This window comes from Suillus paluster (genome assembly GCF_016628075.1).
Source record: "Suillus paluster strain FC165 chromosome Unknown EDB91scaffold_55, whole genome shotgun sequence".
Lineage (NCBI taxonomy): Eukaryota > Fungi > Basidiomycota > Agaricomycetes > Boletales > Suillaceae > Suillus > Suillus paluster.
In genome coordinates, this window is record NW_024537615.1 from 228,965 (window position 1) to 254,673 (window position 25,709).

A 25,709-nucleotide genomic window follows, 5' to 3' on the forward strand; every position below is an offset into this window, starting at 1 on the left:
TGTGGGGAACGAGAGCAGTCTAGGCCACTACACCTGCACCTGCAGGTTACAATAAATATCGTTACTTAGAACTGTATACGAGTGCACGTACGACTTCCTGCCACCAGCGTTAGTGACCTTGCCATTCCAGAAAGGGCTTCGTGATTTCTTTGACCAGCAAGTCCACTTCTTCGCAGTATTGAACACGCGCTCATTGAAGCCATGCTCGGAGAGATTAATTTGTGGTCTGTTATACTTGAAGTCGTTCCTTCTAAGTAGAGGCATCTACAGTAAGACCACACGTTCGGCATCAAATGAGTCTAGGCTCGTGACGTGGATGGAATGTCCGTTGGCGGTCAGATGCGTAACGGCAATGCAATCAGTTCAGAACTATTAACGTATCTTTGTGGATGGTAAGTTTGTTAATCTGACGGAATATCATAAGTTGAGAAGTCAACTGTAAGGGCAGTGCAAGGCGACTGCAGCGGGGAAAATCGAGGCTTGAAGCTTAATTTCCTATAAGCATTAGAAGGAACGGTTATCTTCCTTCGTCTATATCGGACTGGCTAGGGAAGAAATACGTATGCTGCATGGGCTTCTTTTGATGAGCTGTAGCACGGGGTCCCGTATTAAACTTTTAAGGCTGATAATTGGAGCCTAGTATAGCCTTCGACTGTCGCTAGTGGTTCGATTCACGACTTGTCTGAGTCAGCCCAAACCATCCCGACTCGTAGAGGAGGGTATGATTGGTGATCACCCAGCCAAGGATCATGGTCTGTGTTGGTGAAGATTTATAAGTAGAATCTAGATAGATCTAGATGCGCCAGACAGCGGTGAGCTTGACCATAAGACGTCTGACGCCATCGAGCGGAGGGCGCTTGTATGCTGATTGCGGCAGACCGTTGATCAAAATCATAACAAACGGTCGACTGTTTGTTTAAAACTCCGCTCTCATATATATGGGTATTTGCAATATTCTCTCTTCTTATGCCAACTAGCATGCATCAAGTCCTTCTTATGTCTTGAGGAATTCTCATCTCAATTCACGATCTAAAAATGTTTCAGCGTGCGACGTTCAAAACTTTGTAAATCGTCATCGCGTCATCGAGCAGTACTTGTTTATGTAAACTCAGCCGCCGAAGCCCTAGACTGGCCCTAGACTTTGCTCCAGAAGTCTATCATGGAATAGCCTCAGAGTGGCCATTTCCCGAACGTTCTCATGACACACTCCCAAGCATCGATTTACCTATGGCAACCTCTTACAATACTCTTTACAGGCTATATCGGAGACTGGCAACATTTTTCCGGTCGCTAAAGTCTTCATGTTTATACATCATCCTGGCCTTCTTGAAGAAATGCAACCTAAAGTCTTGCGCCCAACTCACACACACTACCATTCACCTTCCGCATAGTCGTAAAAGTCACAGCAATCAGGAGGCTAGTGAACTGGCTGCGCTTGCCTCATTACAACCGCCGGACATGTTTTCTACAATACCAGAGCCAGCCGAACTCGTACCCCGTGTTCCCGAAGTATCGTCTCTCAGTCAACATGTTTCCCAAGAGATATTGGAATCTAGTGGACTCATTCGCTGTGTGCCTCGCGTAGCCTCGGATGTGCAGAGGTACCATAAGAATGTGTTTCTGTATGTTTCGTAGATTTCTTATCCTGACGTATATTGATTTTTATTTGAGTGAATCACGTTCCATAAAGGTCATCATTCCTGCCGGTACTTTGCAATTTCCTAAGTGAGCGTTGTGGATGTACTTCTTATGTTCATTTGGCTGACGGTACCGCGTTTCCAAAGTCCACCTGCGCCGTCTGGGTGGGAAGCTCGTGTCCATCCAAATGGTGCCTTATATTTTGTGAATGAAGTCAGCCCCTAGTATCGTTCCTCTCACAACTGGCGTTGATGGGTGCGTAGCGGTTTGTTACGGAGGCAAATCTGTACCAAAGCACCACTTTCGCTAGCATAAACGCTTGCGCGCAACACTTGTGGAATACTGCAGGCGACCTTATGTTACATATCACTGACGACGTCCAGGTGATGCTCCAGCTAGCCTCACTGGATGGTGAACGAGTCTGCGGATATTATTTCGTAAACCATGCCACCCGCGCGTTGTTTTGGATCGAGGAAATGCCAGCAAATAACCTATCCAATGGCGTGGAGGGACTCAAATATTTGCATCAATTTCGTGGGTGCAGTGGCATTGAGTATACTTATTAAGACAGACTGATTGGTTTCAGGATACGCTATTGAAGCAGAGTATTGGTGAGGTGTATGTGAGTCGCTTTTTGTCGCGCAGGACGTACAACAGCTGATACGATTAGATTTTGGTCAATGCAAACTTGTGATCATAATTTGGAAATTGTCAGGCGCCACTGTGAACTATACCCACTTGCAACGGTCAATCGGGATCAAATTAGAGAACTGAAAGGCCTTCTTCTCGTGGCTTGTACAGGTATTGATCAATGATGTAATTGACTAGAGGATAGCTGAGTGCGGACGTTAGTGAACTTAACATCAACCACTTCTCTGTCGCCGTTTAATGGGAAAGAACTCAAGTACATCCTGGATTTGATGCCCAATATCGAAGCTACTTCTGACGAGTACGATTCGCATTACACGTGGGTCATCGGTGAGTACTGATCAATCATTTGTATGACCGATGACCGATTCCTCCTACAGCTAGAGTCATGGAATACTTTGGTAGAGATCCTCATTTTAGTGAGGGCTATCTTAAATGACGAGCGCCTTAGCCAGAGCCAAATTCTTGAACTTCTGCGGTCAACCATTTGCTCGTCTAGACGCCAATCAATCTGTCTACTATTCTAGAAAGGGCTCGGGTTGGATTGGAACGATAATCTCTTGGTGCATCAATTTTATCTTGTTTGGGGGTCCGCACGCGTATATGCCGGAGCTGCGCAAAATCTGGGTGGACCACACTGTCAATTATATCCATTGGAAAGATTTTAACGAAAGGTTGACCCGCCAGTGGTCATCGCTTGCCCTTTATGTGCGTAACACCTCCCGTCCTTGTTTAGCATTCGTCCAACGCCATAATAGGCGATGATCATGCTCGGTTCAGACATTGGGTTTCAGGTTTTACCAGTCATCAGTAATCGGGCCAACTACCTCACCTCTCAGATAGCGATAATCGCCATCGAGTTGTCGACATATTGTACAATTGGCTCCCTACTGGTTTCCATGCTGTTGGCTAGGCGTGTCCAAAAGGACGGGCGACGATCCGCCACCGAAACTGTGAGTGACTTCACAGACTCATGGTAGCTTCGCTGAAATAGCATAGGTTGAATACATATTCAAACCATTCTTCGGAATACATATTATGGCGGGCATTTCGATCATTTATAGCCTTCCGCACGCAATGCTAATGTGGGGGTGAGTGCAGCTTACCATCAAGTAAAACCTTACAAACACCTTCACAGGCTGTGTTTGTTCGTTGTCGCGTTCTCTGCAATCCTTTCCGAGATGACCTCTACGGTGGCTGTAGTGGTTGTCTATAGCATATTCGTCTTCATCTCTGTTTCCATCCTGATGTTTCTGACCAAAGTTTACGGGCGCCAGGTCGTGGACCTATCTCAGCTGTTGTCGCGGCCTGTATATGCTTTGTACAGATTGGTACACCTGCGTGCTAGAACAAGTCCGCTGGCATCGAATGCATGAACCTTTCTCCATATGCAGCGTGTTGGTGTTGCTTTCGCCTAGTACTACTAGTACTGTTAGCTCCGTCTGTCCGAGGGAGGTACCACGGGGATTACCATGACCCTGATATATGGATCTCTTCGAGCTTCGGAAGTTCGAATACCATAACCGGTACATAACCCCCGCATGTCTTTACATCCAATGTAATTATTGTACAAAGTTATCACTCCCAATCTACTATGATATTTGCATCAATCACTACTTTGATGGTGTTGTTAGCTTCCTGCGTCCATCCAAAGAATCTGATGTGGTATTCTTAGAGTCACTACCAAACAACAAATACAACGCAGTATCAAGTGTAGCACAACACGGATCAATATCCCAAGTGAGCACGTCATGAAGCTGCTGCTGCTGCTGCCCCCGACGAACCAACCGCTTTCGCATTGGGCAATTTCTTGTCGCCAATAGTGAGCTGCTCCATGTCTGCTTCCTTGAAATAATGAGGAGCGACTGGAGAATATCATTAGCTTTGTGTGGGAGACGACTTGAATGAGAGTACTCGCCTTCTAGTAGCCACGACGGTTTGATTTCCATGATTTGTCTGGGAAGAGCAAAGTGGATTAGAAGCACTATATATATATATATTGGGAAAGGGCTTACCTCATGTATGATTTCGAGGTCATGACGAGCTCGTAATACAGCACGGTTTTGACAGGCGGTTGATGTTGGAAAAGACTTGATGAGGGGTGGATATACACAGTGTGATGCGTCTTTAGTGTCCGGTAAGAGTCGCCACTCTTCTGGAGTTGTGCCTGGTGGTGTTCGCATGAGCACACCCCTACACATGCTACAAATCACTTCACCTACAGTATTATAAAAGTATCCCGACGTGATAGCTTTCTGCACAGCACTTATATCATTCGCAGTTCGGGTTACTCTGAACTACGACTTCAACACGCTCGCAAAGCCCAGCAAGTTGATCCCGAATATCCCGTGCCCGACTGAGACTCTTGAACTGCAAGAACTGCTCGTAGCAGAACTGTTGCGAGTAATTCGGTGTCGGCCCATTGCTCCCAGACGTTGAGTAATGTGAAGTGATCTCCACCTGTGCGGACGAAGTTTTGGCGGGCTTGGTCTGCGTGCATCTTTTTGTCTTTGGGGCGGTAGAATAATGACGAGGACTCGGAAAGCATGGATATGATGGTCAGTACCTGGTGGGATAGCGTCAGCATAGATTGATTTTCAAGGTGGGAAGCCCGTACCTCGTCCGTACACGAGTACTTCTCGCTGGAAATGATAGTTTTGGACAGCATGGGATCGACAGGGAACTCTGCCATCCTCCGACCCAGTTTCGTGAGCTCGCCACGGTCGTTCAAGGCTCCAAGAGCATAGAGCAGCTCTAGCGCCCTGATAAGCGTCTCTCCTGGAGGTGGGTCCATAAACTCAAAGTCCATGAAGTTATTAATGCCGAGTGATTTCAGCAGGAGGACAGTCATCCCGAGGTTCGTCCGCTGGATTTCAGGCACCGTGTTCTCTTCCAGCTCATTTGAAAACGCCCATTTCGTGTACAGTCGGAAGGCTTTGCCTGGCCCCACACGACCTGCACGGCCGGCTCTTTGGTTGGCTGATGCTCGAGAACACTTTTGAACACAGAATGAGATGAGTCGTAGGCAAGAATATGATACAGCGTGATCACTTACCGGAACCACGATCAAGGAAGACATGCCAGTTCGAGGATTATACGAGTTTTGTTTGACGAATCCGGGATCAATGACGAAGACTACACCCTCGATGGTGATTGACGTCTCTGCGATGTTTGTAGCAAGCACGACTTTTCTTGCGCCCTCTGGTGTGGGTTCGAAAATCTTGGCTTGCATGTCGCTGGGCAAGTTGGCGTAGATTGGACAAACGATTAGTTCGGCGATCTTGTTCCCGAGTGCTCGAGCGGTCTCCTGCAGGTTTTCTTGGGCTGCTTCGATTTCATCTTGACCCTGTAGACGAGTAAGTTCATGAACAACGTAGAAAAAAGGATGTCACCTACTGTGAAGAACACGAGAATGTCGCCCTTGGGTTGTGTTGTATGAATCTGGAAGACGGTGGTGATAGCTGCGTGCAGGTAATTGGCCTCTGGTTGCGGCGTGTAGTGGATGTCAACCGGGTATCGACGTCCAGGAACTGCGTAGAACATGAGCATCACGTTTTGCATTCGCAAAGTGTTGACACGCACCATAAAACACAGGCGCATTATCAAAGTACTCGCTAAACTTCTCAGCATCCATAGTCGCACTTGAAATCAACAACCTCAGCTCAGGCCTGAATCTCGCGATATCCTAACAAACGAAACCCTCAAAACCTAAAGCAAACCGTGAGAAGTAGTACCACACACCTTGACGAGAGCAAAAAGAATGTCCGTACTTAGAGTCCGCTCGTGTGCTTCGTCAATGATCAGCGCTGCGTAACCAGCCAAGTCAGGTTCGGTTAGGAATTCTCGGAGGAGCATTCCGTCCGTCATGTACTTGAGCACTGTCTTGTCGCTCGTGCAGTCCTCGAATCGGATGGAATAGCCCACTTCGTAACCGACTTTTGTACCCATTTCATCTGCGACACGCGCTGCTACGGACATTGCGGCTACACGACGAGGTTGCGTGCAACCCACTTTTTGTCCGTTGGATGTATACCCGGCTTCATGCAGGTACTGCGGAAGCTGAGTTGTTTTGCCCGACCCCGTCTCGGCCACGACGATGAGCACCTGATGCTCTTTAATGGCCTCCAGCAGTTGTTCCCGGTACGTGAATATCGGCAGGGATTTGCGAGTTTCATCGATAGATTTCGCTAGATTGAGGTGGTCAGAAAACATTGACCAGAGATAGACTTTTGATACTGACCTCGGTTTTCAGCCTCCTCGATCTGCTGGTGCAGGAGTTTGTCCTTGGCACTCATCATCCCCTCCCCCTTAAGAGTCTGGTCCATGACAAACTTGATGGTCTGACTCTCGTCGAAGACGTACTCGTACTCGTCGACGACCTCCCTTTTGTCCATTGCGCCTGTCCGGAAGGTGCTGTGTTGCGTTTGACTGGCCTCCCACTGGTCGACGTCCGTTACGAACTGGTCGTCCTTGGGCTTGGCTTCCTCGTACCGCTTGTAAAGGGCGTTCTGTTTCTTCTCCTTGTCGATTTTCCCCTGCTCGGTAATGTAGTCTTCGGGTAGCATGTAACCGTCCCATTTGTCGTTGATCTTGAGACGCTCCTCGACAAGCCGCAGAATCTCTTTCTTGCGCCCTATTTCCTCATGTTCCTCCTTCGTGAGCTTCATTCCATGGAAATAGGCCTCCTCGTCCGCAATCTCCTTCCTCAAGAGCTCGATCTGCTGGACCTCACGTTTGGTGAGGTATTCCTGCCGAGAGTGCAATCGTAGTGAAGGCATTGCTTGCGTCCGTGCTTCTGCGTCATCTCCGAGTTGTCGACGTTGCGCAGCCTCGGCCGCTGCACCTGCGTTACGAGAGGAGCGATCTTCGACGACCTTTTTCGTCTTTTCCCGATCTTTTTCACGCACACGCTCAGCGAATTCGTCTCGTTCCTTCATATCCCGTATCCGTTCTCGTTCCTTCCTTTCATCCTCGTCCTCCGGGATTTCCATTGCCTCTTCATCGACGTCGGCTTGAACATCATCGTCCGGTTTCCGCCGCTTGCGAGCCTTCTCTTCCTCGTCGCTCTCCCACTCTTTGCTATCGTGCTCTCTCTTCCTGAGATGCCGGTCGCGTTTCTCCTTACCACTCGCTCTATCATCCTTCCGTTTGTCCTTGCTACTACTTCCCTCCTCCTTCCGCTTCCCCTTCAGCTCGGTAACATCAGGGGTAGCCTCATCCTCAAGCAAGAACTCAAACCTGCGAGAATTCAACGCCTTTGCATCCTTCTCCGCTTGCTTCCGTGCGCTGTCTGCTGAAGACTTGTGTTTGCTTTTTCTGGGAACGCGAGAGAAGAGCTCGTTGATGAATGTATGTGCGTCGGGGGTGTTTGGGAGGCCTGAAGCGGTGAGGGAGGAGAAGAGAGCGTCTGGTGTTTTTGATGTCGATGCTGGAAGATAAGATGTGAGCAATGGCATGTACTGGTAGAATGCTAGAGCGCACCTGAAGCTTGTACGAAGTCGATGATACTTCGGTCTGCAAGACCAAAAAGCTGCAAATGGGCATTAGGTAAGGTGAATGGAGGAGGATAAACGAACGTTACCCTAAGACAGTTGTCGCTGATGAATCGCTGGAGGTCGCTCGACATAAGGCTCTACGCGTGACAACGTTTGGTGTGACACCAATGAAGTCACTATCATGTCACATTACTACTAAATAAGACAACTCTTTCGCGCGCCTACATTTGGCAGCATCGTTCGTCACTGTGCTCAACGTTGAACACGATGGGAGACGACCGCGAGCGACACTCAACTTCCAAGCACAAACGTTCCAGAGACAAGGACGAGCATAAATCTAAGAAAAAACACAAGTCCGAGCATAAATCCCACAAACGCAAGTCTCGCACAGACGCCGTCCATATCACGGACGATGACGCCAACGACGATGATATGTGGGTCGAGAAGAACATCGACAACGACGGCGAGCGGGTGCGTATTTGTTATTCTTGCCCGTGTAACGCTGACATGTTTGGTTTACTAGCTTCTCGCAACGGATATCCCAACTGCAGAGAGCTTGAAGATCACAACTCATGCAACTGCTGGGGAGACTGACCCGCCGCTCCCGCCTAATCTAACAACGGAGACGAAACTACAACGCGACGAGTGGATGCTCATGCCATCCGGTGGTGTTGCAGAGCCTTTGAATGCGTCAAGACTAGGATTGCCAACAGGAGACGACTCTCTTACAGAGGACTACGGCGAAGCCTCCTCGAGCGGGCGCAACCCTAGCGGCGATGTCGACTTCTTTTCTTCCCTTGGCACCGAACGCAAGCGACCACCACGGCCTGACAAGCCTGATCCTGACAAGGTACAGTATCACTCCCATCTGCATACATTCAAATGACAGTGTCCTCCAGATCAAAGTCAGTTCTAAAGAAATCAACGAGGACATCCGTGCTGGACGTCCTATCGATAACGACGCACCTCCCCCACCTCCAAAAGCCATAACCCCCGGTGGCCCAGGCTCAAATTGGCGCATGATGCGTCTCCGGCGCGTATACGAGACATCAGAGGAGGAAAACAAGCCCATCGAAGAAGTCGCAGTCGAGCGTTTCGGCACACTGCAAGCATTCGAGGAGGCCAAAGAAGAACGGCGCATACTCGACGAACGTCAAGGCAGGCGTTCAGAACGCAAAGATGAGAACAGTCGAGGGCGGGAGACTGGTGGGGGGAAACGTTTTATGTTTACTGATGTCGGCGCAAGTGGGGCTTCGTCCCGTAGCTCCTCTTTCAGACGTCCTGGCTCGGGCGCGACAGGAAGTACCCCCTCCACACCATCACCCACCAACCCACCTGCGAATCGTCGCCTCGACTCTGTACGATTACCCTCGCAGGCCGCATCCCCACTCGCACAGTCGCACACCCCAATACCGAGCGTCATGATTCCATCTGTGGCGACGACGAGCACGCGCCGTGCCATGTCGCCTTCATCGTTAAACAAACTTCAAGCGCAGGTTATCCGTGCGAAGCTGATGGATGCACCGAATGTGAAGAGGCTTGAGGAAGAGTACGATGCAGAGGTGAGGCGGGCCAAGGGTGAGGAGGGCGGAGTCAGGACTCGCGTGGAAGTACTACCGACATTGGATGCCAGGGGACAAATGTATGATGTTGGTCATGGGAAGGATGACGCAGAGAAAGGCCCTGGTAATAAGCGGAAGAAAGAGAAGGTGAGTTCTTGCATCCTTGAGCGCGAGGTCACTGACTACATGCTGGTCAGTTCGAAACGCGTGATCCGAAGACGGGAGAGCTCCTCAGGTATAACGCTGACGATGATGAGATTACACTGGGAGAGATGGTTAGGCAAGAGCGGTTTGGAGCGGGTATGGCGGATCAGAAGAACTTGGATGCACAGTTCGCCAAGGCTATCACTGGGAGATGGCAAGTTTGAGGTACGAGAGCGCTATCAACTCACCTGCTCCTTCTGACACTCATTATTCTATTCACAGAGCAACCTCGACTATATGGATGATAATGCGGAACGGCTCGGGCGGCAAAAGATGCGAACTGACGCAATGAAACGACAGTTTGCTGTCCACGGTGTGTTTGTATTCCCCATCCTCGCTTTTTGACATTCAACAATTTTTGTGATCAGACTACAAGCGCACTCAAAAAGCACTCGCAACATGCCAGTTCTGCTACGGTGAAGACGACTCGCCTCCAAAAGCACCTGTCGTTGCAATGGGCACACGAGTCTACCTCTCCTGCACCCTGAACGAGGAACTTCTAGACGGCCATTGTCTCATTGTGCCTATACAACACCACCTTACAATGCTGGAAGCTGATGATGACGTCTGGGATGAAGTGCGGGTGCGTAATCAGACCTAAACCAACCTCCACAGCCAGACTTACTGACGACACCCACAGAACTTCATGAAAAGCCTCATGCGCATGTTCGCCGAAGAAGACAAAGGCGTCATATTCTACGAAACCGTCATCTCCCTCAAACCCCAAAAACACACCTGCATCGAGTGCGTACCGCTCCCATGGGACAAGTACGACGACATCCCAGCGTACTTCAAGGAGAGCATCCTCGCTTCTGAAGCAGAATGGTCGACGCACAAGAAAGTTATCGATTTCTCCGCGAGGCCTGGGGGGTTCCGACGTGCGATGGTGCCGAATCTGCCGTATTTCATGGTGCAGTTTGATTATAAGGGGGAGAAGGGGTACGGACATGTTATTGAGGGTACCGGGGAGTCTGCGGCAACGGGTGAGGAGGATGGGGCGTTGGATGAAGGGGATAAAGGTGGTGGGGATTTTCCGAGGTGCGTCTTTGTTGTTCTGAACGTTCGTGGTCGGGTTTGAAGGTGCTTGCTTGCAGATATTTTGCGGGAGAGATTATTGGGAACGTGCTGGATCTTGAGCCACGTCGATGGATGCGACCGCGGAAGGTGGATTATCGGCATAACAAGGAACGGATACAGTTGTTAAAGAGGATGTATGAGAAGTATGATTGGACGGGGTTGATTGGGACGTCGTGACGGATTTGTTGAGATTGTCTGCTATTCGAGCTTGCGTTGCCTTGGGTCATCTAATCTGATGTATGTACCCGCACCTGCGATCTTCCATTCTTTCTTACGCAGCGTGAGGAATAGAGATCATTGTGAAGATCAACGCCGATAGGAAAAAGATCATGTCCTCTGAGAATCATAATCTCTTGAAAGGTCGATTTCCCCCTTCAAGTGAGTGTTGGTAATCTTGGCTTGTCGTTGTTGCGGCGCAGCGCGTTTTCCCTTCTTCTTGACGTTCGATAGTGCTTTCGGAATTGGCGTTTCTTCTGCAGTAGCCTGGAGACCCTCTGTAGTTCAGTCTGTCAGAAAATGAATAGGAGGGAATGGTTCCAGATACGTGCCTGCGTGCAACGCTTTGAGCAGGTCCACGTCATTTGGCACCTTGAGTGAATACCATAGATCGAAAAATTCTGCGAGAAAATGATCAGCAAGGGTCTATACCATGACAACATTTCTAGAACTCACCATTCTCGACTTGCTTCCTCCCACTCTCGTCATCTGGCTTAATTTCGTTCCAAAACACCATTCGCAGCTGACCGTCCTTTACTGTCCGCGTCACAAGAGCTTCCCCTTCTTTCTCGAGTTCCTCTATAGCTTGCGGCGCCTCTTTCCACGACTCTTTCAGTGCACGGTCAGGGATCCCACCACCTTTGCGTGTCTGCCGTTGTATTTCTGTGAGGAGTGCTGGCTTTATTGCGACAGCTGAACTCGTGCTACATCATGCGTCAGTACGATTCTGGGGAGCGTTGATGGGACATACTCGATACGAGTAGAGGTCAGTTTTTGTATCCCACCGAATACGATCGTGTGATTTGAATTTCTGCAGAAGGACCATGTCGGTGTCTAGCGGCGTGCCGGTGACAATTGCTATGTCCTGAATACGCATTGGATTATGCGTCGACTACATCTGAAGGTCAGTGTGAGCGCAACGGTCGAAGTTAAAGTATATTACCTTCAAATGGTCTATCGCGTAGACTAGCTGGGTGTTGGCATTGGTGCCTGTTCCCGTATCCGCCGGTTGCGAATAAACAGTAGCTAGAGAATAATGTTAGAGTGCTTGCAAAGGTACGAGCTCACTGAAGACGTGCTCGTCTTTGGTCTCTTCTTTTTAGTAGCGCTTGACGTCGCATCAGATGTAGATGCGAGTGATATGGGCTGCGAATGCCACGAAGTATAGTCCTGACGGTGAAGTACCTGCTTGAAAGCGTCAGTGTCATGAGACGACATGGTAAGTAGTGAAGAGCGCGTCAACATCAACACACAATGGCATCTCAAGCTGCAGCGACGACCATCCTCGACTCAGCTATCCTAAAGATTCTACATGCCCATAATTTCTCGAGGACGTCATCGCAGGCTTCTGTTGTCCTAGCCAGCCTCGTTTCTCGCTATCTTGTTCTACTTTCTTCTGTCTGTGGCAGCTACGCCGAGCTTTCGGGACGCTCGAAGTTGTCCATATGGGATGTGCTGAGCTCATTAGAAGACCTGGGCGTGAGCCTAGAAGAGCTGGACGAGTACTGCGGCTCTGAAGGAAAGGAGATTGGGAGGTATGCGAGCAGCAGCGCCAGGAGGCTCGACGATCTTTTAGAATTCAGAGGTACTGTTCTAGACCATCCAGTTCACCGTTGGTTTACGATTATCACAGGTTATCTTGAGGATGGCCACGAAGACGACGCGATACCTCTTCTCGACTTACTACCTTCGTCGAGCGACGAATTGTATCGCTCACCTACTCCAGATTTCCTGCCTCCCCTCCCAGATGATACATCGCGGCCACGAAGCGTATCGCCCAAGCCCACGGCTCACCCCGTGAAGCTAGAAAAGCCGCCGTCACTCATCCCACAGCATATAACATCTAACACCGTTTCCGACTACGTGACACAGGTCAACTACTCTGAGTCCGTTCTAGCTTCCACGCCGGAGTGGCACCTCCCCTCGCGTCCACCAGCTAGCGCGCTGTCCCGAAAACAACCATCTCACCTCCCAACCCCACAAACAGAACAAGCGCTCCTCCAAGCATACCACCATATCCTTACGCACCCCGTACCTCCTCCCGCCCCACCAAATCCCGCAAAACACAAAGTCGCAACGACTCTCCTCTCCCAAGTGCAAAATAACCCACGATGGAGCCTTCCAGATACACTATACGCTAACATCGCACCCTGCCCACCCCGGGTTGCAGTCATCGGCCCTTCCTACCCCGTCGCGCAATCGACTTTGGATGACATTCGCTCGGGCAAGGACGACAAAGAATCCGATAAAAAACCTATATTTCCCTCTGCACCACCCCGTCCTGTCTTTTCTTCCGACAAACTTGTGTTCCTGGCGTCACAGCAATCCTCGCGCTTACCAGATCTTGCACGTCAGATCTTGCCTGTAAGTCGTCCTTTCCATCCATTTCATATCATCTACTCACTACAATGCCGCCATAGCCCTCGGTTCTCGCACGTACTACACGTCTTGCACATCCACCCGTATTACAACGGGGCAACCAGAAACTTTATTATGGCGCTGGCGTCAGCGCGCCATGGAACTCGTCATCATCAGGTGCGCCTGCCGGAGCGAAAGGAAAAGACGATGGCATAGCCAACGGACGTGGAAACGAACCTCCAACGTTCACGTTACCCGACGCACAAATGTTTGCTACATGGGAGTTTGAGGTAAAAAGGCCGCAAGAGTCACTGGTGGTACGCAGAGGGAGAGGCGCACCTGGATCTGGAGTGACGCTTTCCATGGGGAGCCGGAAAGGGTAAAGAAATGGTCACTCGTAGAGCGCATACTTGTTCTGTGTTATACTACTTGAAGCTGCTACGAATGAAATCCTATTTTGCGAAGTATACTTATAGTGGGACTTTGGTGGGACTTGTATTATAACTACACGTTATGTTTGTGAATTTACTGTCACACGGCGAACCCGGTTACTTGGAACCGTGATACATTGAAGGGCAGGTCTCTACAACTTCGTTCCAGTACGATCTCCAACTTCGAATAGGCAGTCGCAGGCCTCAGGAGACGCCGATGCTGCTATCGCGACTAGCTTCACCCGCACGTAGTGCCGTGCGCACGAATCTGAGACATGGCTCTATGTGCATTCGCACACTGAGTACTATTGGCAATGGCAAGACCGACCAGGCGCTTCGCCGGTCATATCTCTATGGTGTGATGCCATATCTGAGTTATGATGTTTCAAGCTGAACGATGACCAGTGCCCACATCGTCCGACCGGATGCTGGACAAGTCTTTGAGCACACCATCCGACGTCATCATATATGACCTCGAGGACAGCGTACCGCCCTCCGCTTACGACAAAGAAAGCGCGAGACAAAGACTGAGTACGTTTCTCAGCGTACGTCGACGCGTTTGTATTCCTCATGATTTGAGCTTGAAACGTTGTTCGCCGGGTAGCGCACACCAGAGCACAAGCTCCCGCACCCTCAGCGCATAGCTGTCCGCCTAAACGACATCACCACGCCTTTCTTCGAGAATGATATCTCCGAAGTCGTAGGTGTTCTCTATTCCCACACATTGTATCCCGTAGCTGAGTTTGGCTTGCCTTTCATCCAGCTTAAATCACCATTCGTCCGAACACTCGTACTCCCCAAGATCCACTCCGTGCGCGACCTTCATCACGTCTCGCGAGCTATCCGAACTTCCCGGGCAGGAATATCAACTCCATTCCCTATACGCCTCGTTGCAAGTATCGAAAGCGCCAGAAGCGCGTGGAATCTTGGCGAGATCGCTTCTTGGACTTCGGAGTATGATCCAGATGTGGGTGGGAAGTTGGGTGCTTTGCTCGTGCGTTTCCTCTTTATCTGCTTTCATAGGTGCTGAGAGATCATATATTTGTAGTTCGCGGCAGAAGATTGTATTGTGGTTTTATACTTCGGCACAGGCGGAGAGCTTACTGTGATACAGATTGTGCGGATACCTCGGTGTTGCGGTCTTCTTCAAGACTTGAGCTTCTCTATGTACGGTCCCAAATTACGATTGCTGCGAAGGCTTTCGGATTGGATGCCATAGATATGGTGCGTAGTGTCACGACTACGTTGGGATATTCGCTAAAGTTGACCATGGCAGGTTTGTGTCAACTACAAGGGACCTCGATTATCTAAAAGACGAATGCGAAGATGGAAGGAGACTTGGTTTCAATGGAAAGGTCGATCTCGTCTAGTCTTGTCTTGAAACGCGTATTGAATGTGGCTATCATTTCTAGCAAGCCATTCACCCCACACAGGTTGATATCATTCAGTCGACGTTTGTTCCTTCAGAAAAAGGTGCGTCGTCTGCATCCAAGTCCAATCCTTAATGAACACCCTCGCACAGAAATTCTTCGCGCCGCCAAGATTCTCCACCAGATGGAAGTTGCGCATTCCTCTCAGAAGGGCGCCGTTGGCCTAGAGATGGAGGGGGGCGGTAAGGAGATGATTGATGCTCCGATGTTGAAGCAGGTAAGTTTGTGCAGTTTCCTGTTTTGTGCAGTGTCTGATATGTTGGCCAGGCTGAGAATATTATGCGAGTGGCCAAGGCAGCTGGCTTGCAAATACCTGTTATAGATTAGTTGCGAACGAATGTATTACGTTCAGTTCAAGTGAGTGAACTGCGAGTTCTCGACTACTTTCCTTGCTCGGGTAGCAAGTACCCAGTGAAATAAATTTAGGTACGCGTATGCTGTGGCGACCTTTGGATTCGTCTTATCGACCGCATCATACTCGGCAAGTTACCACCTGGAATCCATATCCCTCCTCATCGTCATCGGCCTATCGCATCTTCCGGGAAATTTGTCTTATGCCTCGATTAACCACTGATGACTCATGAGAAACCGACCACGTCGACATTCGCGGAGAATACCGCTCTACTCTTCCACTTATACCACCTCAAATAATCAGAAATCATATCGCATCACAGCACTGGCAGACCTTTGTCACTGCGAGCCTCAGCGACAAGACATTACACATCGATCCTCGAAAGGACCAGTCTTATCCTCCTTCGGCTCCTTTGCGTCAGGGAGGGGACTATCATCCAATGAACACTGGATCCACAATTGTCTGTTTTTCTGTCATTGCACTAACCATAATTTGCTGTTCCCTAGGAGGCAACAAACCATGCTCAAAATCTGCGATTCGTGACCGAAATATTCATGGAGACGGAACGGTCTTCCTAGTAGGCAATATCATACGAGTAGAGCCCCTGACATGTCCAACAAATTCCCACCTAGGAGTTCTTATCTCCCATTGGCCAATTATAACCCACGTCATGTGTCCTCGACTCCGATTATAATGAAAATGCGGCCCTCAAGTACTGGCTTCACGGGACTATCGTGCTCGATTGCACCTTGAGCACCCACCAGCACTATGTCAGACCTTCCCTCCGCTATCCACCCCGACATCCTCCCCCGCCTCGACCCTGAATACGTCGCAATCCACAATGAGCACATAGCACACCGTGTCCCCCCACACACGATCCCCTGGCACCCAGATATCAGGAAAGCACCCTACGTTCCTGGTGGCTCGCTGGTCAGGACAGTTGGAGCTGTCAAGGATATCAGTTTGCAGAACTGCAAGATTCGGGCTTTCATACCCGAAGGAACACCTCCTCCAGAAGGGTGGCCGGTATTGCTATACATCCATGGGGGTGAGCGCCAGTATCTGTTCGGGTGAATGTTAGCTGAGAGTCCTCAGGTGGATGGACGCTTGGGAGCATCGACACTCTGAACTCATTCATCTCGCGTCAATGCAAAGGTGAGGTCTGAAGACGAAAATTGGCATGAGCTGGTGCTGAACTGAGTTCAAGAGAACGACTGTGTCGCAGTTGCCTTGGACTATCGCTTGGCTCCCGAGAATCCATACCCTGCAGCGGTTGATGACACGGTTGATGCGTTGAAATTTATCTATTACAGTGGGAAGGCAGAGTTCAACGCAAACGTGAACAAGATCGCTGTCGGAGGGTCGTCCAGGTGCGTACCGTCTCACTCCGTATGATAAAGCACCAATTTTTGCCAGTGGCGGAAACTTGGCGGCAATCGCATCTCTCAAGGCGCAAGAACTCACGCCTCCCATCCCTATCATCTTCCAGCTATTGCTCGTGCCTGGTAAGCATGAAGAATTCGAAAGGACCATTGTCTCATCTGTTCGCAGTGATTGACAACACAGCATCCGTCACTGACGGACGATACCCATCTTGGAAAGAGCTCCAGAATACCGTTTGGCTGAATGAAGGGCGCATGATGTGGTTCCGCAACATGTACCTTCCTGATCCTGCGACCTGGACAGAGCCAGACAACTCGCCCATCTTCGCATCGGATGCTGCACTTGCCAAGGTCCCACCTGCATATATTGGCGTCTGTGAACTCGATCTTCTGCGTGATGAAGGAATCGCGTATGGCGAGAAGTTAAAATCGCTTGGGGTGAAAGTAGAGATGAAGGTATACCCGAGAGCATCGCATCAGATTCTTGGAATGGACGCTGCACTGAAGGTTGGGAAGCAGCAAGCTGATGACGCCATCAAGGCAGTGGGTGATGCTTTCAGAGCGGCATAGCATGGTGCCACAGAAGAGTGATAAATTGTGTACTTCTATATTGAATGCGAGGGCCAGCCAACTGCGGTATTCTCAGGCGACCTTGTAATTGGTCATGTGGAACTTGTCCAGGGTGTCATATGCGCCCTGAAGGATTCACAGCAACTAACTTGCCTACGGCCGGGTTACAGCACATTCATAATCATAATCATTGAAGAGATGATAGGGGGCCGATTCGCGCGCCAGCAGACTCCTGCTAATAATATTAAGTAGCGGCACAATGATTGTCGAATGATTGTCACAGCCGTACGACCCTCGACATATAGGAAGATGCACATGAAACCCGTCGTAGATCTGAGCGATATATTTCGTGACCCTGTCATTAATGGTATCCATGTTCATCGATTCATCCATGTATTCCATCTTAATTTGTCTGTCAAGAAACTGCGCGCTCTGCACACTATATGACACGTTGAAGGTCAAAAAGAGATAACGCTACCACTACTAAAGCAAAACAACGGTTCGATCGACTTATCAGGGGCTGGATCGTCCGGAATCTCGACTCTGCGGAATGCGACACGTCAAGATTGACTTCATGCATGACGTCCAAGGAAACAGGGAATATCGGATAAAAGCTTTGCAAAGGGTTGGGTATAAGCCGCTCGAAGTTGAATGATAGCAGTCACCTTCTCAGAACTCTAGACTGCAAATTTTACCAAAAGACATCGCTAAGATTTGACACCGAGTGGCTAACGAGAACAGCGCTCGAAAGATCCACCCATCACTACTGACGTCCCATCACCATTGAAATCATCGGTCCTGATGATGCCCTTCATGTTTGGCATGAGTACGATGGCGCTTGTTTGTGATCGGGAAAGAAAAGAGGCGACCGGTAAATTTGCGTTTAAGAATGTCTGACGGCGTCTCGTCAACCTTGCCGTCCTGCATGTGAGAATATGTAGCGTCTACGAATGGTCCAGATCGGAAGATTTAACAAGTCGTGTCCTTACGAGCAAGACGACAGCAGGTTTTGATGCATCGGGGTTGCTGATAAAATGGCGAAACTTGAGATAGAACAGGAGACGCCAGCATCGGAGGCATCTACTCAGGACCATGTATTCAATCTCAAGGGAAAATCAAATCAAATCACACAAAGCCAGAATCTCAGAGGCAATGAGATACTCTCCACAACTGTTACGCCCTTTGTGTGCCAGACGTGCCAGGAAATAGGGCCACACCACCCAATCTTTTAACCCTCCTCCAATCTTGAGATGCGGGGCGAGTTACAGAGGCGCCCGAAGTCCATCTCGGTGCGCTCGCAATGCCTCGAGGATCAACGGTTGTTCCTTCACATCTAGCACGATGCGGGCTATTACTTGTCAAGGACATCAGTTTGCAGAAGTGCAAGATTCGGACATTCATACCCGCTGGAACGGGTGGCCGGTATTGCTGTACATCCATGGGGGTGAGGACCGGTAATTAATCCAAGAGCACCTGCACCAGATTCTCGGGATGGACGCTCCACTGAAGGTTGGCAAGCAGCAAGCTGATGACGCCATAAAGACAGTAAGCGATCCTTTCAGAGCGGTGTAGGATGATTGTGTGAGCGGATCACTCTGAAAAGTGTGTGATAAACTGTGTACGATCACACCTTGACCATGAATGCGAGGCCACGGTACCGGTTACATAGGGTATTCCAAGACAACCTTGCAATTGGTCTTTCAGGGGACCCGTCCCTTGTCCGGAACAACATAGGATTGCATCTGTGCCCAGGGTCAAAAGTGACGGGTTTACGACAACTGAATTGTCTGCGACCAGGCTGCAGCAAGGAAGCAGAATCACCTTGGAACATTGCCTCGACCAACTGGGAAGCATTGTGCCACCGCCAAGTCAGGGGCAATCATCAGGATCTAACTACAAACGGTGCGAAAGTTCCATCAGTGATAAACCAGAGTACGGAGATGTCGAGTATTGGAAGTCATAACGTGAGAAAGACATTCCGCAGAACAGCCCTTCACTCGTGCCATGTCTGACACCAGCGGGATAAAATGTTTGAGGTTGAGAACCCAGATATTCAGGCGGCGCCCAGCCCCTACTATACAAATTTGATGCCCTGTCTTACGGTTCATATTATTAAGCTAAAATTGAAAGATAACGGCATGCATCCAGACATACATAGTCCACGATTTGGTCGACAGTCCAAGCGTCGAACATGTCCTCCCAAACCATTAAGATGCCAGTAGTCATGCCTCGACAGACGATGCGGGGCCATATCGACTGGGTAAATGGCGTTGTGCACCTGCCTGGCGGACGACGCGTCATCACGAGTTCAAGGGATGGCTCACTTCGATTGTGGGACCTAAAGAGTGGCGCAAAGATAGGAGAGGATTGGATAGATGCGGAGGAAGCAGCAATGTGGCCAATAGCATTGTCTCCAAACGGTAACACTGTTGCAAGCGGAAGTAGTGATGGGAAAGTAAGGTTGTGGGACGTCAAGACGGGGAAGGTCATCGCCAAATGGACCGGGCACGCATTATGGGGTATCAAGTCAGTGGGCTGGAGCGCAGATGGTGAACGAGTCTTGAGCGGATCCGAGAATGGGACGACGAGAGTGTGGGATATCAAGAGCGGCGAAATAGTCGTGACAATCAAGACAAAGCATGACTGGTTGGATGCAGCGATCTATTCACCCGACTCATCAAAAATTGCGACCTGCGGAGGGCTCGACACTGGAATAAAAATCTGGGATATCAAGACAGGGAAGCTGCTCGCCACGCTCGGACATGATCGAATGGTTTGGAGCTTGGCATGGACGTCGGATGAAAAGAAGCTTATTTCCGGGTCATCGGGCGGTTCGATTAGGATATTCGACACAGCCACTTGGACGCAGACTGCCCTACTCAAGGGTCGCACAGACTATGTTCGCGCCCTGGGTCATACAGACTGTGTCCGCGCCCTCTCCTTGTCTCAGAACGACCGCCTCCTTGCGAGTGCATCGTGGGACGCAACAGCGCGTCTCTGGAACCTCGACACCAACCTCCCGATCGGACCACCCTTCCGGCACGAAGACAAAGTGGAATGCGTCGCCTTTTCTGCTGATGGAGGCGTGCTAGTCACTGGTTGTCAGGATGAAAATGCGTACGCATGGGACATTCACGCCATCCTCAAAGAAGCTGGCCTTGAAGACCTACTGCCCATTACCAACGTGAGTATCAACATATCATGCACTCTCTCGCTGAAAATGTCTACTGTTAGACACCCAAAGATGCACTTGCATCATCCAATGGCGCTTTAGCTTCAAGAACAAAGCGCATTCCCCCCTCCTCGCCGGACATAGATGACATGTCATTTTTGGAAGTACGTTTCGTGGTTGTGAACCTTCTCAATGATTATAACATCGACATCCCAGGCTGATGCTACGCGATGCCCCCACCAACCCGGGGATGTCGATGATGAACTCCCACCGGAGTTTTTTGACAACATGCAAGCTGATGTTCATGTGCGTCATCAGCATCTTTATAATTAGTTCTTGTTCAGACCTCTACTCCCAGACCTCCGCAACGCCCGGTGCCCATTCCCCTGCCAGTGCATTCTTTGAGCACTTTTCCTCGCTCCTCCACCGCTCTCGACCCGGTAATGTTGAAGCGACTGAACTTCCGCAGCCCCGAAGTCCTTCGCGGTCACAACTTCTCGGTTGCCTGTCCTCACTCATCCACCGCTCTCGACCCGACGGTGATGAAGTAAACGAACGTCAGCAACCCCCCACGCCTTCGCGGTTGCGTCCACACGAGCTACTCGGTCGCATGTCCTCACTTTTTCCCCGCTCCCGACTCAATACCAACAAAGCGACCGAACCTCAACGACCATCAACACCTTCTAGTTCACGTTCAGATGCATTCATCGCTCGTCTGTCCTCACTTTTCCGTTCTCCATCTGACACGCATGAAGAAGCCAAACTCCTGCGACACTCGAGGCAAACCACCCGCACTCGTTATGTTGTCGAGGTTGCTGCAATGCGGGACAAGCGGGTATGTCTTTCCCCAGTGTGTCAATTTCTGGCGTCTGATGATTTTTACGCAGGCATTGGTTGTTGTTCGGCGGCCGGAACGACCGAGTGACAAGGCAAAACGCATCAAGAACCCAAAATGGTGGGTTCGTATTGTGTTGTTTCTCGTTTGTGTCTCTCCTGGCACCGACGGCGGACATCCCAGCACATAGGCAACCATTTTTTTTTCCATCTCGCATCTAGTTCTTTATTGAATTACAGTGTGACCCTGTTGTAGATACACCTCGTTACCCCCCATACATGATGTTAATGACCATCTATGTAGCCACTTAACTCGTCTGTCGAGGTATTTTGCACACCTGTCATAACTCGTGTTGAACTTTGTCACAAATAATGTGCTTCGTCATTGACAACATAGCATTGCATTTGTCACTGACTACTTGCTTGGAAGAAGTGCCAGAACACAGTTTGGCCCGGCGAAAGCGGAGGATGTGGTTCAGCAACATGTGTCCTGTGACCTGGACGGAGTCAAGCAACTCGCCCATCTTCGCATCGGATACTGCACTTTCTAAGGTCCCACATGCATGGATTGCCGTATGTGAGCTTGAGTCTCTTTGCGATGAAGGTATTGCGTACGGAGAGAACTTGGTTAAAGTCATTCAGGGAGAAGGCATAGATAAATGTGTACTCAAGAGCACTGGATCAGATCCTCAGGATGAACACTGCACTGAGGGTTGGCAAGCAGCAAACTAACGACGCTATCAGGGCAGGCTTTTGAAGCGGCATGGGATGATATGAGCGTGCCAGAGAACAGTGATAAATTGTAGACAATTACATTGAATGCGACAACCGACTCATGTGATGATACTCTAAGACCACCTTGCGATTGTTCTTTCGTAAATCCTGTTCTCCAGAATAAGAGAGGGTGACATGTTGATGCGCCCTGGGTCAAAAATGACGGGGTCACGACAAACTGACTTGTCTACTGCAATATTCATTGACGAGAGACGGGAAGCACAAGAGAATCACCTTGGAATAGTGCTTGAACCGACTAGGGGGATTCTGTTATTGTTGAGTCAGGGTCTGGATCATCATCTGGGAGCTCTCAATTGTGACGATGACGAAAAAATGGCGTCATGCAGGGAATGCCAGGGATGCGCACGGATGATGACACTCATCACGATCAACTTCATGTGCAACGTCAAAGGAAGCCGTTAATATTGTATAAAGTTGCTGAGTACCACTGAGTGTCAGTTGCTGGAGATCGATCGACACCAAAGCTCACCGAGTTATCTGCTTCATTAAAATATGATACCCGTTACCACGGAGTTTCACGCTTGCTGAGAATACAATATCATGGGATCAAGCGCTTATGAGGGCATCTATGAAGAAACATCACCGATCCTTACAATATACTTACTAGTCCACAGCAACCCGAGAGGCGATGCCCAGTGTGGTCAGTCGACGTCCTCGTTACTCGTGCAACTGGACGGAGTCCGACATTGAAAGGCTGATGATTCCCTTTCACTCTTGGGCGAGGAGCCGAGCCACCCCGAATTTCATCTCTAGGACTCAGAAGAGACATCTCAGGGTGTCGGACAGCCTCCTACACTCCTGAAAACATGTTGAGGAGTCGAAGACGTCGAGGTCGGAAATAGACTGGCTGGAAGAAACACGCGGACTCTCAGAGTGGAAGGAGGAAATGCACATTATGGTAGCGCCAGTCACAGGATATGAGCTCTTCATTAATCTGTGTGACCCTGACATGAGGATTGTCAATCAATGTTCACCCGTGCAACTCGATGTTCGGACGTGAGAATGCAATTATAGGCACATGTAGTCGTTCAAGTGCAACTTGGTGTGGAAGTTATGTAATTATTAGGTATGCATGATAAACATGCGATACCGGGTGGAAGATCCACATTGTGTAGTGGGAACCAATCGCATAGTATCGCCATGGACAAACAGCGATCACACTCGCTATGTCGCAAAGAGGGTACTGAAGGTGACGAAGTAGGGGTCTACGTCAGAGCAGGCGGATTCGGAATACAGCATGCGGTAACAGCACGCTGCATCGCCTGCACACATGCCGAAGAGCCGACAACAATGAGTTCGAAAATGGAGAGGCTGCAAGAATATGTGAAGCGGAGAGGAAGTGCAGTACCTGTCAAATGATCACAACCATCAACGGAGCAGTCCCTTACATAGAGAAAAATACACATAGAGTCGCAGACCTGAGCACTTCGTCGACACAGCACTAAACACGAGGACAGTGCATGGAATACGCCCTATAGACGACTTAAACGATCGGGTGCCAACTTCTTTGACTCCAAACCAAACACCCACTATCTCAGCTTACAGTCCATCCCTCGTATTGGTGATGGTGATTGGACTGTCATTTGTGTGAGTTGGCCTGAAAGGTGTCTCTCGTGAGTGATACCTTAAGCCGTAAAGCAGACCACTCGCTGACCGACAACTTTGGCCAGAAAAGATCTATTTTGAAAACACGAATAGCGCCGCAGCAACACCTGCATATATAGTTCCGAAGCCATCCTGTGTGTCAGGACTGAATTCCTGTGAGCAGGATTTCTCGTCATCAATGCCTCGTGGTTTCCTCGTGATTTTATTGACAATATTTGAAGTGAATGACGATAGGCCCGTCGACTCACAAACATATTTTCCATTGCAAGACAATACGTCTTAATTCGAAGATCCCGGACGGCTTCTCTTGTATCCATAGTCCACGATCTGCGACAGTCGAGACTCAGGGCGCCAACCATGTCTTCCCCGACCATTAAGAAGCAACAAGCCACAGCAGTCACGCCCCGCAAGACTATACGAGGCCATGCCAACTGGGTACGAGGTGTGGTGCACCTGCGCGGCGGGCGACACATCATCACATGTTCGGATGATGGCTCACTCCGCCTATGGGACCTGGAGAGCGGCGCACAGATAGGAGACAACTGGAGAAATAAGGGATACAACGAAACAGTGAAAACAATAGCATTGTCTCCAAACGGCAAGATTGTTGCAAGCGGAAGCGATGACGGGATAGTAGAGTTGTGGGATGTCGAGACGGGGAAGGTCACCACCAAATGGACAGGGCACAATGATACTGTGGGGTCAGTATGCTGGAGTGGAGATGGTCAGCGAGTCATGAGCGGATACCACAAGGGTACAGTAAGAGTGTGGAATGTCAAGAGGAGCAAAACCATTCTGACAATCAAGACTGGGCACATGCGGATGTTCGCAGCGATCTACTCGCCTGACTCATCAAAAATTGCGACGTGCGGCTACCATGATGATGTCAAAATATGGGATGCCAAGACAGGCGAGCTGCTCGCCAGAGTCGCCACACTCGAACATAATCAAACAGTTTTCAGCCTGGCCTGGACGTCGGATGGGAAGAAGCTTATCTCCGGGTTAAATGGCCTAATTAGGATATTCGACACAGCCACTTGGCTGCAGATCGCCATCCTCGAGGGTCACACAGACACTGTTCGCGTCCTCTCCTTGTCTCTAAATGATCGCCTCCTTGCGAGTGTATCAGAGAATACAACGCGGCTGTGGAATCTAGACACGAACCTCCCAGTCGGATCACCCCTCAAGCATAGACGTGAGGTGCTCTGTGCCGCCTTTTCTGCTGATGGAAAGCTGCTAGTCACGGGTTGCGACGATGAGCGTGCGTACGTGTGGGACATTCACGGTATCCTCAAAGAAACTGGCCTTGAAGTCCTCTTCAATGTGAGTGCGAATTCCATGGCTCTTTGTTAAATACCACACTGATATCCCACTCGCAGGTCGCAGCTGGAAAGGCGTTACTCGACGTACGTGGCACCTTTCTCAACCTTTTCAGTCATTGTAACGTCGTCATTCTAGACGGATGCTATGCAGTGTCCAGTTCAGCTTCAACCACCGCAAGAGTATCCAATCGACGACACCCAAGACAGTGTTCATGTATGTGTCCATCATATCGATTCACCAGTTCTTATTCTGAACTCTATGCTCCTAGTCATCCGCAACGCCTCATCGTTCCAACACCTGATCCCAACACCGATGACCCAACGCAACTCCAGCAACGCTCAATGCAAAGTTCCATTTCTCATCGCAGTCTTGGTCTCGTAAGAGGTGCAGCAGTACACGACAAAGGGGTAAGTCTTTCTTGCGTGTTTCTGCCCTTGCCAATGATTGTAACATTGATGTTCTAGGCGGATGATACGCGAGGTCCAGCTCAGCTTGAGGATGCCCATCGACCCCTACAAGGGTACCCAATTGACGATACTGAAGATAGTGTTAATGTGTGTCGCCATCATCACATCAATTTAGCAGCTCTTATTCTGACCTCTATATTCTCAGACATC

The 25,709-nt window shown here is 49.8% G+C and overlaps 7 protein-coding genes across 7 annotated transcripts; 5 read left to right on the plus strand and 2 right to left on the minus strand.

The window, feature by feature from the left end:
• The first annotated feature begins 973 nt into the window (after positions 1 to 973).
• Positions 974 to 3,922, plus strand: EDB91DRAFT_1150337 (uncharacterized protein). Its single transcript, XM_041319395.1, has 12 exons — positions 974 to 1,622; positions 1,672 to 1,725; positions 1,785 to 1,851; positions 1,902 to 2,172; positions 2,225 to 2,249; positions 2,354 to 2,439; positions 2,491 to 2,616; positions 2,667 to 2,687; positions 2,738 to 2,994; positions 3,045 to 3,239; positions 3,286 to 3,377; positions 3,425 to 3,922. Exons 1-12 carry the CDS (start codon positions 1,228 to 1,230, stop codon positions 3,660 to 3,662), a joined length of 1,827 nt encoding a protein of 608 aa, XP_041174191.1. The 5' UTR covers positions 974 to 1,227; the 3' UTR covers positions 3,663 to 3,922.
• Positions 3,923 to 4,430: 508 nt separating this feature from the next.
• EDB91DRAFT_654908 (P-loop containing nucleoside triphosphate hydrolase protein) lies at positions 4,431 to 6,410 on the minus strand. The gene is made up of 8 exons (XM_041328005.1): positions 6,298 to 6,410; positions 6,028 to 6,251; positions 5,869 to 5,971; positions 5,683 to 5,816; positions 5,342 to 5,632; positions 4,904 to 5,281; positions 4,509 to 4,852; positions 4,431 to 4,453 (listed from the first exon to the last, which is right to left on the minus strand). Exons 2-7 carry the CDS (start codon positions 6,232 to 6,234, stop codon positions 4,592 to 4,594), a joined length of 1,374 nt encoding a protein of 457 aa, XP_041174192.1. The 5' UTR covers positions 6,235 to 6,251; positions 6,298 to 6,410; the 3' UTR covers positions 4,431 to 4,453; positions 4,509 to 4,591.
• A 1,638-nt stretch (positions 6,411 to 8,048) lies between these two features.
• On the plus strand, positions 8,049 to 10,801 carry EDB91DRAFT_1251564 (CwfJ C-terminus 1-domain-containing protein-like protein; the record flags this gene model as incomplete). The annotated part of the gene is made up of 8 exons (XM_041323395.1): positions 8,049 to 8,252; positions 8,305 to 8,631; positions 8,681 to 9,490; positions 9,541 to 9,705; positions 9,770 to 9,860; positions 9,916 to 10,130; positions 10,188 to 10,585; positions 10,642 to 10,801. 8 exons carry the CDS (start codon positions 8,049 to 8,051, stop codon positions 10,799 to 10,801), a joined length of 2,370 nt encoding a protein of 789 aa, XP_041174193.1.
• A 150-nt stretch (positions 10,802 to 10,951) lies between these two features.
• EDB91DRAFT_1238667 (uncharacterized protein) lies at positions 10,952 to 12,058 on the minus strand (the record flags this gene model as incomplete). Its single annotated transcript, XM_041321750.1, has 6 exons — positions 10,952 to 11,107; positions 11,201 to 11,241; positions 11,297 to 11,519; positions 11,592 to 11,732; positions 11,784 to 11,866; positions 11,920 to 12,058. 6 exons carry the CDS (start codon positions 12,056 to 12,058, stop codon positions 10,952 to 10,954), a joined length of 783 nt encoding a protein of 260 aa, XP_041174194.1.
• EDB91DRAFT_1150378 (uncharacterized protein) lies at positions 12,047 to 13,664 on the plus strand. Its single transcript, XM_041319396.1, has 3 exons — positions 12,047 to 12,425; positions 12,474 to 13,204; positions 13,261 to 13,664. Exons 1-3 carry the CDS (start codon positions 12,095 to 12,097, stop codon positions 13,579 to 13,581), a joined length of 1,383 nt encoding a protein of 460 aa, XP_041174195.1. The 5' UTR covers positions 12,047 to 12,094; the 3' UTR covers positions 13,582 to 13,664.
• A 248-nt stretch (positions 13,665 to 13,912) lies between these two features.
• On the plus strand, positions 13,913 to 15,386 carry EDB91DRAFT_1238669 (Pyruvate/Phosphoenolpyruvate kinase-like domain-containing protein; the record flags this gene model as incomplete). Its single annotated transcript, XM_041321751.1, has 10 exons — positions 13,913 to 13,985; positions 14,035 to 14,174; positions 14,234 to 14,329; positions 14,393 to 14,623; positions 14,678 to 14,693; positions 14,744 to 14,873; positions 14,924 to 14,984; positions 15,042 to 15,102; positions 15,152 to 15,276; positions 15,327 to 15,386. The coding sequence occupies 10 exons, from the start codon at positions 13,913 to 13,915 to the stop codon at positions 15,384 to 15,386; spliced, it is 993 nt and encodes a 330-aa protein (XP_041174196.1).
• A 691-nt stretch (positions 15,387 to 16,077) lies between these two features.
• Positions 16,078 to 17,430, plus strand: EDB91DRAFT_654999 (alpha/beta hydrolase fold-domain-containing protein). The gene is made up of 5 exons (XM_041328006.1): positions 16,078 to 16,459; positions 16,507 to 16,566; positions 16,619 to 16,781; positions 16,828 to 16,916; positions 16,963 to 17,430. The coding sequence occupies exons 1-5, from the start codon at positions 16,180 to 16,182 to the stop codon at positions 17,361 to 17,363; spliced, it is 993 nt and encodes a 330-aa protein (XP_041174197.1). The 5' UTR covers positions 16,078 to 16,179; the 3' UTR covers positions 17,364 to 17,430.
• Positions 17,431 to 25,709: the final 8,279 nt, after the last annotated feature.